Source organism: Pteronotus mesoamericanus, unplaced genomic scaffold (genome assembly GCF_021234165.1).
Source record: "Pteronotus mesoamericanus isolate MK-2021 breed Mesoamerican mustached bat unplaced genomic scaffold, CSHL_Meso_final contig_265, whole genome shotgun sequence".
Classification (NCBI taxonomy): Eukaryota; Metazoa; Chordata; class Mammalia; order Chiroptera; family Mormoopidae; genus Pteronotus; species Pteronotus mesoamericanus.
The window spans coordinates 1,982,151-1,997,709 of NW_026555113.1; the positions used below are offsets into that span (position 1 = coordinate 1,982,151).

Genomic DNA, 15,559 nt, shown 5'->3' on the forward strand with positions numbered 1-15,559 from the left:
GCTCCGCGCGGGAGCCCCCGGTGGGGTCCCTGCTGATCCGGGTGGCGCGGGGGCGACGGGACGCGGCCGGGAACAGGACATTGGCGGAGCCCGGGCTTTCCCGCAGTCTCGGGGGCGGGGACTCGGCCGGAAGCTGCGGCCCGCGGACGGGGCGCTGCTGGTCGGCCCAGAACTTTCGGGAAGGCAGCAGCGGGCGGGGCGCATGCGTGGCGTCAAGCCGGGCGGAAGTGGGCCCGCGACGCCGCCGACGCGTGACGCACTTCCTGTTTGTTGTTGCAGAAAGGAGAAAGGAAAGCGCGAGGAGCCGCCGCCGTCCTCAGCGCCGCCGCGCAGGAGACGAGGAGACCGGGCCGTCGCCCGCCGCTCCTTCCCGCCGCCGGCTCCCTGTCTTCGGTGAGGGCCGCGCTGGCGCCCGCATGTGGGGGGCGGGCGGGGGACAGGCCCGGGGCGGCTGTGGGGCTGGCAGGCCGGGGTTGAGGGGTCGGCGCCGGGTGCGGGATCGGGGCGGCGGGCCGGAGCGCGGTTCCGAGCGCAGCCGGCCCCCCTCCCGCCCGCCGGCCCTCGAGGCCTGGCCCGCGCCGGCGGTTGGGGCGGGGCTCGTGCGGGGTGTGGGCGGCTGGTCCGGGCCCCGTCCCCGTCGCTGTCCCGCCGGCGCGTCCCCGCAGGAGCGGCGGGGGGCTGCGGCGTGAGCGGCCCGTTTTCCTTCCTTCTCCGCCCCCGTGGACGCCCGCAGAGCAGGGCCGAGGTGAGTGCGTCCCGCAGCGCGCCCTGCGTCCCTGGGCGGCGGGGCGAGGGGACGCTTCCAGAATCCTTCACCAGCGTCTCAAAAGTTTGTGCGGGGGCGAACGCCGGACTTCCCCCTGAAAGCCCCGGCTGGCGTTGTTTCACCTCGGGGTCTGCAGTTGCCTCCATGGCCGAGGGTCCCCCCGGTTTTGCCCGCGTGCGAAACGAGAGGTGCAAACAGTCCCGTCGGGGTCGTCGCGGAGCCCGTGGCGCTGCGGGTCCGAGCGGCGGGCAGGTCCCGGGCCCCCTGCCGGGTCCCACTCTCACGTTTCAGGTGGAGATTCGGGACTTTTGAAGGCGGCCGGCTTAGTAGAAAAGTTAAAGGATCCAAAGAGGGAGGGCTCGGTTCTTGCCATTCGAACTTGTTTGCTCATTGCTCTTAACGTTTAATCTCCCTAAAGAACAGTAATCGTGAAGGTAAAAAAGGTTTGAAAGAGTGTTGCACCTTTTTCCTCCTCCGGGTTCTCCGGGCCACCCCACCCCCTGGTTCTTGTGGGGCGGGGTCTACCCAACTTTTCTAGCTCCGAATAAAGATTCGCGCTCCTGTGGGGCGGTGCTTGGCTGGCTCCGCTGAGGGGTGAGCGCGCCGTGTCAGCCGCCCGACGGGCCGGAGCTTCGGGGAGACTTGGAGATGAATCCGAGCCTGACTTTGGGGCGGCGCGGGCGACGGGAGGAGGAAGGGGGGCGCCGGTGAGCTCAGCGTCCTCTTCGCCGGACCCGGGTGTCCTGTCCTCGGAGTCGGAAGCGGCGGACGCCGGAGGCGTTTCTGGCCGCGGGCCAGGGCGGGGCGGGCTGCGCGGGGCGGGAATTCAGCCTGGAGCCGAGCGGCGCGGTGGCCTCCCGGCCGAGAGACCAGGATTTTTAGGTGGGAGCAAGGGAGCGGTTTCTCCTGTGAATATAGGCGCCGTGTTCGGCACCGCCGGGCACAGGGTCAGGCCCGCGCACGCGGTCGCCGGCGGTGGGCTGGGGCGGGGTGTGCGCGTTTCAGCTTTAGAGTGAAACCTGGCCAGGTGTGTGAGTTGAGGATTTAGGGCAGTGGTCACGGGGCCGTGTCACCTCGGCCGGCCCCCGTTCCGGGGCCGAGGCCCGCTGCGGCTCGGTGGACGCCCATGGACGACTGCGCGTCACTGCTGACGCCGGCTGCGGGGAGTGAGGGGCAGGATCGACCCGGGCCTCGGTAAGCTGACAGCTTAACGAGGTGGCAACAAGCTTTTTTGGTGCTGCCTTTTCACTCCTCGGAAGGGGTTCTAACCTCGGGGTGGAGGGGTGTGAAAACCCGGTGGGGCTGCGTTGGTTGGGGGCGCCGCCTCGTGGCGCCCGGCGGGGACTGCAGGCTGGCGGGGAGGGCGGCCAGGGCGGGCGGAGGGACGCGCGGAGCAACGTGGGCTCTGCTCGAGAGTGAGAACTGCCCCCCTGAGCAAGGGGGGCGGGGAGGAGCGGTGGTGGAAACGGTGAGGCAGGAGCGGAAAGGCAGTGTCAGAGCCTAGTTGGTAAACGACTTGCTGGGTAAGTCGGGTAGTAAAAATAGGATGATTTTATTATGTACTGCTTATAAAGTGATTTTCCAAACTACATTTTTAGGAGATTAAAAAATGTCACAGCTGACCCCTTTGTTTCGGTAGCCTGCCTAAGAAGTAAATTGAAAAAACCTTGTTTTCAAGGTGGAGAGAGTAATTTCTGAAAACATGCAAGTACTTACATGTGTGAATTTTACAGTTTATTTCAAAGCAGAGTGTTTCTATAGCTTTGATCCTTGGTGCTTTATTTTAGAACTCTTGTCTTATCTAGGTGTATCCTGGTTTTCTTTCACGTTTTCCTCTTCTCTCAGTGAAAAACATTTCACTGAGAGAGGCCCCCTGGCCGTGGCTGGGAGGCGGAGGAGCTGCTGGGGCATCGCGCACCCGCCCCCCCGGGCCTGCCGTCCCCGGCTGCGGCCCCTCCGACAGCGCCTGCGAGTCCTGCGGGGTCTCGCTCCGCCGCTGCTCCTCTTGTTTTCGGACTCCCATGTCTGTAAGGGCATCCGGGATTAGTCTGGCTTTATCTCCCCGCACAAGCCCTCTGTCCTTGGCTGTCACAGCGGCGAGGCTTCATTCCGGAAGGCCGAGTGGTCCTGCTCTGTGCCTGTGAGTGCCCTGTCCTTCCGCCTGTGGCGGGCGCCTGCGGCCCAGCGGCAAGTGTCTGTTGTGTTGGGCGGGCGGCGATCGCTCAGACGGAGCAGGCCTGGGTGCCTGTAAGACGGGTCCTGCCTTTCCCACCAAAGGCACGAAGGCTTCGCCCTGTTTTGCGTGCGGTGCCCGGTGGCCTCCCGCGTGGGTCCTGAACCTCGGGCTGTGTCCTTTGCGCCTCGAGTTGGCGCAGGGCGGCTGGGGCCCTCCTTGCTGGTTGGCCTTCATCCTGACCTCCCTTCTGCAGCTGCTGGTGGCAGGGTGCTTGCCAGTGGGCTCCCTTTTTACCCTAAAGAAAGGGAAGTAAGCAAATACAGATCCTGAAAGTAAAAGACGGGACTAGTCGTTCGTTATCACAGATCATGTCCTTAAATGGTTTGTTTTTAACCAGTGTCCCCTGAAGCAAACAGACAAGGAAAGTTACCCCTCTGTGACTCCAGATGGAGACCCACCACTGGCACTTAGCAGGGTCCCTCCGCCCTGCCTTTTTAAAAAAATATTTTATTTATCTTTAGAGAGAGGGGAAGGGAGGGAGGAAGAGAGGGACAGTAACATCCATGTGTGGGTGGTTGCCTTTCGGGTTCCCCCTGCTGGGGACCTGGCCTGCCACCCAGGCTGGTGCCCTGACAGGGAATCGAACCGCAGCCCTGTGGTCTGCAGGCTGGCGCTCAGTCCACGGAGCCACCCCAGCCGGGGCTGATGGCTCACTTCCGCCTTTGTTGCTCCCCACCGACGTATTTGTTCTGGGAACTTGCCAGGTAACAGAAGGTCACCCGGGAAGCTGTTGGAGGTTTGTCATTTCCTTTTAAACTTCCTGCCACCTTCCATTCCAGTGATATTGTAACAAATTAGTTTGATGCCACAGCTGAATATTTCAAAAGTATTTATTTTAAAGTTGCTTTTTTTTTTTCATGGCCAATCTTAAATTATTTATTTAAGCCATCTCCTGCTATTAGCAAAGAGACGGAAGATTAGTACACTTCAGTCATCATTTAATATTAGGAAAGAAGGTCAGCTTAAGGTCCCATACACGTTTCTGGTCCACGTGCAGAGTGATGGTCCAAACCAGCGCTGTGGTCGAAGGACGCACAGCCGTGGAGGGGGCGGGATAATCACGGGAGGCTTTGGGGGGGGGGCTTGCCCTCCTCGCGTCTGCCCTGTCCTCAGCGGAGCCTCAGGTGTTGAGAGGAACCAAGGAGTGTTTTGTTTTGCAAGCAGAGTGAGCCTTCTTCAGTTCTAGATGGAGTGCTCTTTGACCAGGTCTTGTGGTGAGAAGACGGTCACTTTGGTCCAGCAGCACAGTGTGTGTGGGCGTGACCAAGATCTGTGATCCAGAAGGGTGTGGGAGGCCCGGCATCCGGAGGTGCTGAGTCTGCTTCCCAAGCTGGGGGGATTTCGGGGCGTTCTGTGAGACTCCCTTCAGAACCGGGGCGGGGGGGGGGAGGTGAGCGAGGTGTTTGGGACCCTGGACAGTGTTTTTCTGGCACTTCTCCATGACACCCAGGAATAGAAGTTAGTGATGATCGTTTATTGGGAGCAGTAGGTCCTTGTTTCTCAGAGACTTACCAAGAGTGGTGTAGACTTAACTTACTCAGAATTCTGCTTTCAAGAACTCTGTATAATGGAACGTGTGACCTGTGAAGTAATTGCAGAAGATGAGCTGGCTGATGGCGCTTCGGGAGCCAGCGCCTCCTGTTCCAGGTGTGGGAGCGATGGCTCCAGCCTGCCCTCTGCTGGAGGGCCTGGGGGTCTTCCTGTGCGGCCGTGAGAGGTGTCGGGCGCGCGCCCGCGCTGGCCGGGGTGGTGGACCCTGGGAGTGGGAGAGCGAGGCTGTTGAGGTGCAGGCGGGGAGGGGAAGGGCTCGCGCCTGGCGGGCCAGCGAGGCTGCCGTGTCCAGCAGAAAAGGTGTGCGGGCACCTTTCACCGTTTAGCTAATGGGTTTCCTGACTAGATTCGTCTTGGTAAGTGCACAGGAGGCTCTGGGCTCATGGTCTAGATGGATGTTCTCGTCTGTCGCCTCAAGTGCTCGTTGAAAACGCTGCTGCACACCCGGGTGCACGGACCGCAAGGGGGAAGAGCCACCTCCGGGACGGGACCAGGGGTCTGCATCCGGGCAGGCCCCGCTGGGGCACACATCGCGTCCGCTGCCGCCTCCGTGGGTGTGTCCGCACCTGCTCCTGTGGCCTCGGGCCTCCCAGACCCGGGCCTGCCCCCTGTCCCGGGGAGCTGTGCTGTGGCAGCGCCCCCTCGACGCGGTGCTGTTCCGCGGCGCCGGCCAGGGTGCCAGCAGCGGACTCCGTCCGTGCGGGATGCCAGGTGCTCGCAGGCTCAGCTTGTGGCTTGGCGTCCGCCGGTCTCCGCAGAGACTTGGTAAGGTCTGGCCACAGAAACCCAGGCGGAGTCCTGGCTGGCGCGGCTCAGCGGGTTGAGCAGCGGCCTGCGGACCCAAGGGTCGCCGGTTCGAATCCCAGTCTGGGCGCAGGCCTGGGTTGTGGGCCAGGTCCGGGGGTGGGTTGTGAGAGGCAGCCACACGCGGATGTTTTTCTCCTTTCCTTTCACCCTCCCTTTCTTTCTGTCTAAAAATAAATAAATGAAACCTTAAAAAAAAAAAAGGACCAAAAATTGAGATAGGCAACAGCTAGATGGAGGATGACCAGGCTGCGGACAGTTTCAGAAAGTGCGGGAGCAGGAGAAAATGACACAGATGAGCCTCCGTCACAGCTGGGACGGCCGCCGGGGACGGTCATGGGTTCTGTCGGCCGGGAAGCTGGAGGGAGGACGGTCACGCGGGCCGGTGTGGGTGGGCGCAGCCTCTGGACTGCAGGGGTGCCCTGTCTTTTCAAAACAAAGTGTAAGGGAGTGTGTCTGGTGTGTTGATGGAGAGACTTCTGCAGCTCAGCTGGAGTGAGGAGGCGGGCGGCTCGCGCCGGGGGCCTGGCCTGTCCGGGCTCCTGGCCCCGCGCTGTAGCGTGACTGCAAGAGAGACACACGCAGACGGGCAGACAGACGTCAGGCCTCGGGCGCCTGTGCCAGCCTGGCTCCTGTTCCTCCGGGAGGGGAGGCTGCGGCCTGCAGGCTTTGTTTCCGAGCTCGCCCACCAGTTCCCCGGCCACGGAAGGGCGTCGCGGTGCGAGCTGCACCCCCAGGCCCAGCACCCCCTTCCCAGCCGCGTGCGGGCTGCTCCTGTCCTCACGCTCATGGGTGTCTTTGGTTCGTGTCTGTGCGTTTGTAATTTCGATAACTTAATTTTCTTTGCCGTGTACGCATACGTTGGAGGAGTCCAAGTGTCAGTTGGAGGTATTGAGAGGGGGCAGTGTGTCTGCTGTGTGGTTCAGCACACACTTTCATGCTGCGCGGTTGCCATGTTTTGTGCATTTCTAATTTTATGTTTTTTATTGGCCAAACTCAGCTATCCCTTCTCTACCAGAAGTTTGAAACACGAGTGCTCCTCATCCAGTGGCTCCACCGTGCTTGTGGCGCGGCTCCGGTTTGTTCCCACAGACACTGGGTGTGCGCAGGTCACGCCAGTGCCACTGGCCGACAGTCTGGGGAGAGCGGCTCACAGAGCAGCGTCAGCGCGTGAGCAAGAGGTGCCCCCGGCTGCAGGCTGCGCTGGCCCCCGCGGGGGTCCTGAGGAGAGTCGCTGAGCCCTGAGAGTTGGCCACCGCAGGCAGGCAGGGAGGCAGGCGGCGCCCACCGGAGTGGTGGCTCGTTTCCTGCAGCCGGCCCAGGCGGGGAGCGGTGGGAGGCTGAGACCCGGAAGCGCCTTGTTTGTCCAGTCGCTGGGGAACGAGGGAACTTGAGTGGCTGGCTCCTGGCTGGAGTCGGGAGGTGTTTGCTCTGTGCCGCTAGCGCAGCAGACCTTTTCCAGGGATTAGTCCCTGGGAGCTAAAGGTTGGTGTGGGTCCTGCCCTCGGCAAACTTCTGATTTAAAAACGTTTTTAAAAACCGTATGGTGGCTGGGTGGCTCGGTTGGACTGTCACCTTGCACATTGGGAGATGAGTGTCCAGTCCCCTGTCAGGGCAGGAACAGGAGGCAGCCGATGTTTTTCTTCCCTTCCTTTCCTCCTTCCCCCTCTTCTTCTGTCTCTAAAATCAATTAAAAACCGGTCCTCTGAGGAGAATTTAAAAAACCCACAGAGTGACCTGTGATGAGGGTGAATACCATAAAGGAGGCGTGTCGTAGAAGCAGAAACCCGTGAGGAAAGGTGCTCGCGCGCGTCCTCAGCAGAGGTGAGGGTGCGGGGTGCCCCTGGGAGGGGCGGTGGGGTGCAGACGCTGGGCACTGCCTGCCCCGGATGCCAGGCTGGATGCTCTGCAGGACGGTCTGGTGGTCCCTTAAGTAGGCACATTCTTCATTTTTTTAAAAGATTTTAATTTTAGAGAGGGGAAGGGAGGAAGCAAGGGAGGAACCTCCGTGTGTGGCTGCCTCTCACGCGCCCCCTGCTGGGGACCTGGCCCGCGACCCAGGCCTGTGCCCTGACCAGGACTCGAACGGCTGGCGGCCCTCGGGGTCACGGGCCGGTGCTCTGTCCGCGGAGCCGCAGCAGCCAGGGCCAGGTTTATTTCACTTCAGTGGTTACGTACTGTGGCAGGAGAAGTAACCAGAATTTGTAATCCGTGACTTCTGTGGTTATGACACTGCGCATGTTAACAAACCTGTTTTTAAGAGTGTAGAAATACGGTGCTCAGCACGTAAAGGAACAGGCCGCACAGGGGCAGCACGTCCGGGATGGCTGGCGCCGCGGGGTGCGGCCGACGGCGGGCCCGGCCCTGGGGCTGTCGGGGGCTGCTGCACGGACGAGGGGGAGACGTGCTGTGGGGGCCCACGCTCCCCGGGTCTCTGAGTGTCCTGAGGGGACACAGTGGAGCCGGGGGGCAAGCACAGGCCCGGGCGGGCGCACCGCCAGCAGCAGAGGAGCTGGCGGTGCCAGGCCACGGCCCTGGGAAGAGGCGATGGGCGGGGCGGGCCGACCGCGCCCCCGGTGGGGGCTGCGTGCTGTGCGGTGCCGCTTGCGTCTCACACAGGCCCCTCCTCTCCTCTCGGGTGGAGCAGAAGGTGCGCCGTGCGCTGTTCTGTGCGAAGTCTCTGACCAGCTGGGTGTGCGTCTTTCACAGTGTGTTCAGGGTCATAGGTGCTTTCCTGAATTTCCCTTTCGTCGGTCGATCACGTTGCTGGCCTTGAGCCAGAGGTGGCCCCGTATTCCGTGCTGCGTGTCCTCCGGTGGGGACACCGCGCTTGCCCAGGCCCGGCACAGGGACGCCTGAGGGGACGAGGCGGCCGACGCTCCCGAGCAGGGCCCTCCTCCTCGGGGCTGCCAGCTGTCGCTCAGGCCGGCGCCGCGCCTCCGCCAGGAGCCACCCCTCCGTTCACGGCCGGGCAGCGGCGGTCGCCCGGTGTGCGGGGGCGTGTCTGGAGCGTGCCGCACCGGGCTGTTCAGTCAGGGGCACTGCCGCCTGTTCCCTTAGATGGTCAAATGAACAGCAACAGCCAACAGAGCAAACGTCCAGTGTTGTGAATGAGTCAAAAATTGTACCTGTTGGTCAGATTGGGAAAGAACACGCCGCTTCGGGGACACGGCCCGCCCCACGACAGCCCAGCCGAGCAGCGCAGGCCCTGACCGCGGGTTTCTGATTGCAGGGCCCGCCCCAGCAGCCTGTGGGAACATGGTGGATTACTATGAAGTTCTGGGCGTGCAGAGGCACGCCTCGGCCGAGGACATTAAAAAGGCGTAAGTAGTCGCTCTTCTGTGCTGAGGGACCTGCGCGGGGGGGGGGGGGGGACCGGACCCCGTCCTTGGTGGTGTGGCTTGGTGTTGCCTGTAAGAGCGCCATTCACCATAGTGCACCAGCCTCTGTTTGCCCAGTTTAATTGTCACCGAACAAGTCAGCTTTGTCTTCCCAGATCTTGGCCCGGCCTTGGGGTGAGGTCCCTGGCCCCCTCTGTCCCTGGCTCTGGGGCGGCGGGTTCCGTTCCGCTGCAAGTCACTCCTGGGCCTGCGGACGCCCGTGAAGTCCTGGCCCGGGGCTGGGTGTGAGGCGACGAGGCTGCTTGTGTGGGCACCTCAAGCCCCGCTGCCTGGGACCTCGCTCACCCGTTAGCTGGTGACAGCGGCACAGGCGAGCTGCACAGAGGGGCCCAGCCGTGTGGCCCAGCGGGGGGCGGGGGAGGGGCCTGGAGCAGCGGGTCTGCGGCCGCGGGCCGCTCCCTGGTGGGTCCCCGAGGAAGCCCGCACCACGAGACCGCGTGGTCCTGCAGGTGGTGATGGAGGGGTTTTGAACCCCACAGTTCATTCTGAAAAACCAGCCTTGGAGCGGGCTGGGCTTACCTGCAGCTGCCTGAGAGCCGGCCTGTGTCACAGCTGGACCTGGGCACCCAGGACAAGCCACCCATGGGGCCGGCGGCAGCGCGCTGGGGGCTCCTCAGCCCGTCTCAGCCCACAGCCCGGGAGGGCTTGGGTGGCTGGAAGCCCGGTCCTGCCTGCGCACAGACAGCCCCGTGCCCAGCCCCCAGCGGAGGGACCCTGCGGAGGGGGTGGGGCCTCCCGTCACAGGCCTGCAGGTGACCAGTGCTGACAGCCTTGCCTTGGCTTCATTTTGTGTTTATTTTTTATTGTTATCTGAGGACTTTTTTTTTCATTGCTTTCAGAGAGACAGGAAAGGAGAGAAGCATCGATTGGTTGCCTCCCCTACACACCTGGGCTGGGGATGGAACCTGCAGCCCTTTGGTTGTGGGGTGACGCTCTAACGAACTGAGCCACTCCAGCTGGGGCTGGCCTCGTTCATTTGTTCGTTCATGTATTTTTAAAAGATTTTATTTGTTTTCAGAAAGGGGGAGGGAGAAAGACTGAGAAACGTGGGTGTGTGAGAGAGACAGCAGTTGGTTGCCTCTCACTGGCCTCCGGCTCAGACCTGCCCTGCAGTGCAGGCACGTGCCCCGGCCTTTCAGTCCGCAGGCCCCGGGCCGGCCTGGCGCTCTGTCCATGGAGCTACACCCACTGGGGCGGCTGCATTTATTTTTGAAGAGCAGCCTTGCAGCGGCGGGTGGTGCGTCTTGGAACACTCCATTCGTGGACGGGCGCGGTGGCCAGGAAAGCTGCTGTTGCAGGTGGAGGGTGTGGGGCCCCCCCCCCCCCGTGTACCCTGGGCCTCCCTGCCCGCTGCTGGGGCTCTGGGCGGACCGGCGGGGAGGGTGCGGGGGAGCCTGGAGCCAGCGCTGACTGCGGGGCGCTCGGCACTGGCGCCTTCCCCTTTGACTCCGCCCACGGCCCCCTTCCGAGAGGTGGGCGCATGTCCCATCCCCACAGGGCTCCCATCCTCGGGGGCCGCGGGCCGCAGGGCGTGGGAAGGAGGGGCCGGTCCCGCTGCAGACCCTGGCTGCAGCCAGGCGCTCGCAGAGAGGCCGAGGCGCCCCCTCCCCAGCCGCGGCCCCAGGGCGGCCACTTGCCCCTGGGAGCGGGGCCAGGCCCTTGTTCTCCTCCTGGTCGTGGGTGAGGAGCCCCCCCCCCCCCGTGGACTGGCCCCCTGGTCAGAGTGGGCAGCTGGCCTTTAGAGGAGGATTTTTCTGAGCGTAAAGAGCATGCGGTGGTTCTGTTAATCGGCACCTTGGAAGGGAGTGAGCTTGGCCACGGGCGGCTGAGGCTACGGCAGGGCGGCTCTGTGAAGGCCGGGGCTGCTCGCCTGCGGCCCCGCCTTTGCTGGCGCTGACCTGCGGGCAGGGTGGGGGCGGAGCGGGCACCGGGACCTTGGGCGCGGCACGCGGCCCTCCCTCGGGGGCTGGTTAGCACCTGGGCTCTGGGTCTTAGAGCTTGGTTACCTGGTTCTGGGAGAGTCTCCTGGTGGAAACTGACAGTCACCCCCGGTTTGCAGCTCTGAAGCCCTTTTCCTGCCTCACTCGGGTGCAGCACCCGGTGGGTGTTGGGACGTTCTTGTTACCGACGCGCTTTTACTCTCTTCAAGGTACCGGAAACTGGCACTGAAATGGCACCCAGATAAAAACCCTGACAACAAAGAGGAAGCGGAGAGGAAGTTCAAACAAGTCGCCGAGGCGTACGAGGTGCTGTCCGATGGTGAGTGGCCCTGCGGGGCCCCCTCCGCGGACGGGACACCGGGCTCCTGGCGCCCGCCGGTGTCCTGCGGCTCCGCCCGGGCAGCCGACGACGGGGCGGGCCCCGGCCTGGGGACCCGCGGGACGGGCAGCCCCGGGCCCGTGTGGGGTGGGGCAGCCCGAGTGGCGCGGGACCGCCCCCCACCTGCCGCTCCAGAATGTCGCCCTTGGAAGGGCTTCCTAGGTTTCCAGGCCTGAGGCATGGAGGGCGCAGCCGAGACGGGGCCTCCGGGTGGTGTTCCACCCGTGTCCGGGGCAGAGGTGCCGAATGACCGAAGTCCGATTCGGTAGCCTAGTTTCGTGAACCGAGAGAGCTTAGCTTTTAACCAGGCCCAGCCTGTGGCTTGTGATGAGAAGATCGCGTCTGGGTTCTGGGGCAGGGAGGACCCTGTGAAATGCAGGAAGGGACCTGGGCGACCACTGTGTCCACCTGGCTGGACGGGGCACCGGGTATGTTAGCGGGTGACTCGCCGCCCGGGGTGGGCCAGGGTCATGGGTCAAAGTCACTGTTGGTTTTGGAACGAACTCCATTTCTACCGTCACGCCTGTCGACGGCCATTAACACGGGAGCACCCTTGCTGTGTGGGTCAGCACCTCCCTTCTTTGTGTTAAGGGAGGCTCGGAACCTTCCCGCACAAGGAGCCCTGTTCCCTGCCGTAGCGCGCATGCCTGCGGCTTGTTAAGTGCGGCCTCTGCGCCTTAGACCGATGGCTGGGCTTTTTTTGAGCTGGACGGACTTGGGACGCAGGGGACCTTGGGGTCTTGTCCAAGAGGTCAGCCCGCACTCCCAGACAGGGGCAGTTCTAGACCAGGACAGAGGACACCTTGAGCCCTGAGCCCAGCCTCGAACCTCACGGGAAGAGAGCCTCTAAGTGCCTTCTTGAAAATAGCGTTGCCCCTTTTTTTCCCCCCGATGGAGCTGCGCTTGTCCTGGTCTCACAGCCAGCCTGCAGCTCGAGCTGGTGGCTGGGCCTCACTTCCTGGAGCAGCTGTTGTCACCAGGACGGGGGTCCCAGAGCCAGGCTGGGAGGCGGGGTCCACGTGCCGCTCCCTCCCCTGTCCCTGCTCCCCCGTCCCTGCACCAGCTGGCTGAGTGGGCGGGGCCTGGGCTTGGGGCAGGTGGTGCTGTGCCGGGCACCTCTCCTCGAAGGTGGAGGGGACAGAACCCGCCCGTCAGGGGCCTCGGCCTGGCTGCCGCCTCACAGGGGACCGGGCCTGCCTGCCTGCCGGCCGAGCAGGCATCCAGCCTCCTGTCCACATGCTTCCTGCCTCACGTCGAGGGCAGGGAAGATGTGCGGCCTGGTGCTGTGGTGTAGGGCAGCCTGGGTGGGCTCAGGCGCTTAACAATGGAACTTTCAGTGTTGGTCGTCGTGTTTTAAAGCTCACAGCACTTAACGTGCGTTCCGGGCTTTGAGGAGAGAGGTACTGACTTTCTCTTCCCCCTTTCACTTAGAAGCCGGCCCAGCCCCTCACTACCAGTTGTGAGCACTGAGAATTGCGTTGGTCTCTCCATAATTTTTTAGTCTTACTGTATTTTTTCCCATGACCACTTACCCCTCTGTACCCCGCCTCCCTGCCTGTGTTGGTCTTTGGCTGACAATTTGGGAGTCCTTTGTCTACTAGGCGTGGTTGGGAAAGGAACTTGGTCTTCATTGACTTTTCTTTTTAAATTCACAGCTAAAAAACGGGACATCTACGACAAATACGGCAAAGAAGGACTAAATGGAGGAGGAGGTACGTCGGCGTTTTCTCTCTGGTGGCAGGCATCTTGACAGGGTGCACGTGTGAGCTCCCGGGGCCAGGAACAGGGGGAGCCTGGAGCCTGGACCGGGCTGGGCGTGATGGGCAGATGGGCGGCGTTTACGCGAGTAGATGTGAAATACGAGTTGTGAGTTTGTACCCAGTGCAGTGTCCGTAGGGGTTAAAAGTAGATTCTGCTGGAAAACTGAAGTCCCCGGCTCAGGCCTTAAGGCGGGATAGGTGTGTTTCGGTAAAACATCGCCGGGCTGGCCTGTGGTGCCGTAGCCGCGCCGGCTCGCCCAGGGCCCCACCAGGAGGGGCTGCGTGTACGCACGTGTGAAGCGGGGCGGAAGGAGGGGCCCACAGCCAAGCGCACGCCCGCTGGAGGTGCCCTGTCAGGGCAGGGCTTGGGCTTCAGCTTCGAGCGTTACAGTCGCGGGTTCACGAAATACTTTTTCTCAAGGTCTTGACTCAAACCCGTCCTGGGGACAGGTAGTTGTCCTCCACACGGAGTTAGTAAACTGACCCTGCTGTGCTCCCGCAGGTGGAAGCCATTTCGACAGCCCGTTCAGCGAGTTCGGCTTCACTTTCCGGAACCCGGAGGAGGTGTTCCGGGAATTCTTCGGTGGAAGGGACCCGTTTTCCTACGACTTCTTTGGTGAGTTCGCCGTCGGGCGGCGACCTGCGGGGCCCCGTGGCGCCTCGTCGGCCCCGTCGGCCCCGTCGCCGTCCTGTGCCGTCGCCCGGCTTTCTGTTTGAGCAGCACGGCCGCGAGACCCCTCGTCCTCTTCTCCTGGGGAGGCTTCTCTGCGCGTCCACCTCGTGCGGTGCAATGGCGACGGTTTCCCTTGTCCTTCGCCGTGTATGGCCCTCGTTAGCGCCCGGTGGCCGCCCGCAGTGGAGAGCAGCCGGGACGCGGGGCAGGCTCAGAGACGCGCGGGGGCAGCGCGCCGGCCCTGTGGGTTCTGTCGCGGGGTCGCCGCCCGTGCGGCCTGGCAGTCGCGTGCCCCTCCCCGGCCTCCGTGGTGTGTGGTGGTCACAGTGAGCTGGGGGTCGGGCGCAGTCTGCAACGGGCCAGCTCCAGGCCGCGGCGCGTCCGGGCTCCACAGGAGACGCAGGGCTGCCGCCGCATCGCAGGAGGGTGGCTCAGTCCCGTGCCCTCCAGGCCCACGTGCATCTCCGGCCCGGGCGCTGTGGGGACGGTCGTCCGCTGGCTGAGGCGGGGGCGCCTGCTGGGTGACCGTGTGACCGCGCTGCCACCGCGCTCCTGTCCCCGGGCTCGCTGGGGTGGGGAGGGAAGCATGCTCACACGGACCGTGGTGCTGGGAGCCCGGCTCCAGGGGCCGAGCGGCGCGCGCCGCCCTCGGCGGGGATGTGGGAGGGCGCCTCTCCCTGCAGACCCCTCGGCGACCCCGGCCCTGCCCCCGTGGTGCGGGAGTAGCGCCTGGCACCGTGGGTGGTCCTGGCTCCTGCCCCCAGCGATGGGGGTTCAGAGCCCCTTGCCCAGCTCTGCTGGGGGACGGCCTGGCTTGAGGGCGGCAGCGTGCCGCTTGCGGGGGCGCGGTCTGCCTGTGTGTGGGAGCCTTGCCCCCCACGCGGGACAACGGAAGTGAAGCAGAGTCGTGTTCCGGGGGGGGGGGCACCAGCCAGCGGGGCTCACAGGGCCCTCAGCTCTGCACCCGAGTTCCCAGCTGGCGCCGGCCCCCGTTGGGGCTGGTCGTCTCCCGGTGGTTTGCAGGGGGCCCCCGCTCGGGTCCGCGCCGTCCTCAGTGTCTCCGGGCCTGCTCCTCTCTGCTTGGGGGGGGCTGCTCTGCGGGACAGACGCCCGCGGGATGAGGCAGCGCCCTCCTTGGGGCTCCTCTAAGGAGGGCACTCCTCTGGGGCCCCGTTCACAGGCCCCGAAATGGGGCCATGGGGGTCTGGTGCATGCACCTCGCATCCCTGTGTAGGGTTTTGCAACTGTTGGGACAGTGCTGCAGCCCCACCCAGGATGGAGCCAGAAGTTCTGGCCTGTCCAGAGCAGCTGTGTGGGACCAGAAAAGCCAGAGCTTCCCTGCTGAGTGCCAGGCGGCCCCGGGCCTGTCCCCTGTGGAGGCCCTGCCCACCGAGCCCTCTCTCCCGCAGGCTGTGGTTGGATTGCTGCGTTCTGGGTTTGCTGCTGCTTTTATGTCAGATTCCTTGCAAATAGGTCTGCTGCTGCTGGATACGGAGGAACTGGGGTTTCTCAGCGGGTGTCGCGGAGTGCTGCGGAGTGCTGCGGGCGCGGTCTGCGGCGCTGGTGTTTGCGGGGAGGCCTCCGCGCCGTCTAGGAGCGTCGGAGTGTCGCCGAGGCCTCAGCTGCGGGGCCGCGGGGCCGCGGGGCCGTTCCCTGTCGCTGTACCCTGCTCTGGCCGCCGCTGCGCGGGCGGCCGGGGGGGCCGGGCCTCCTGTGGCCCCCAGTGGGTGGCGTGTCTCTTTGTCCATCAAGATTTATTTCCTGCAAAATTCCCATTATTTCTGAGAAAAATAGAACACTGATTAATTTCATAGAACTTCAGTAGAATTTTTAGAAAAGTTTGTGTAACTCGTTTTTAGGAACTAACTGCTCTTTGAGGCCCAAGCAGCTCCAAGCTGCTGGGCTGTCCTGCCGCTTCGGGGGCATATTGGGGTCCCCAGGGGCGGCAGGGCGCTGGCCGGGGTGAGTGGTTTCCTGTCACTGCTGCCTGCAGCTCACATTCCTACAGAGTGGATCTGAATCTTTCTAAAAATACATGTTTTTAAATTT

The 15,559-nt window shown here is 63.5% G+C and overlaps 1 protein-coding gene across 3 annotated transcripts in view; it reads left to right on the forward strand.

Annotated features, from left to right (window-relative positions):
* The first annotated feature begins 262 nt into the window (after positions 1–262).
* DNAJB6 (DnaJ heat shock protein family (Hsp40) member B6) overlaps positions 263–15,559 on the forward strand; it is a 33,128-nt gene continuing 17,831 nt past the window's right edge. For all 3 annotated transcript variants that reach the window (XM_054574787.1, XM_054574788.1, XM_054574786.1), the window contains exons 1-5: positions 263–393; positions 8,590–8,680; positions 10,908–11,017; positions 12,733–12,789; positions 13,340–13,453. In XM_054574787.1, coding sequence (XP_054430762.1) covers positions 8,616–8,680; positions 10,908–11,017; positions 12,733–12,789; positions 13,340–13,453 — 346 coding nt within the window. In that variant the 5' untranslated portion in view covers positions 263–393; positions 8,590–8,615. The remainder of the gene's footprint in view (positions 394–8,589; positions 8,681–10,907; positions 11,018–12,732; positions 12,790–13,339; positions 13,454–15,559) is intronic.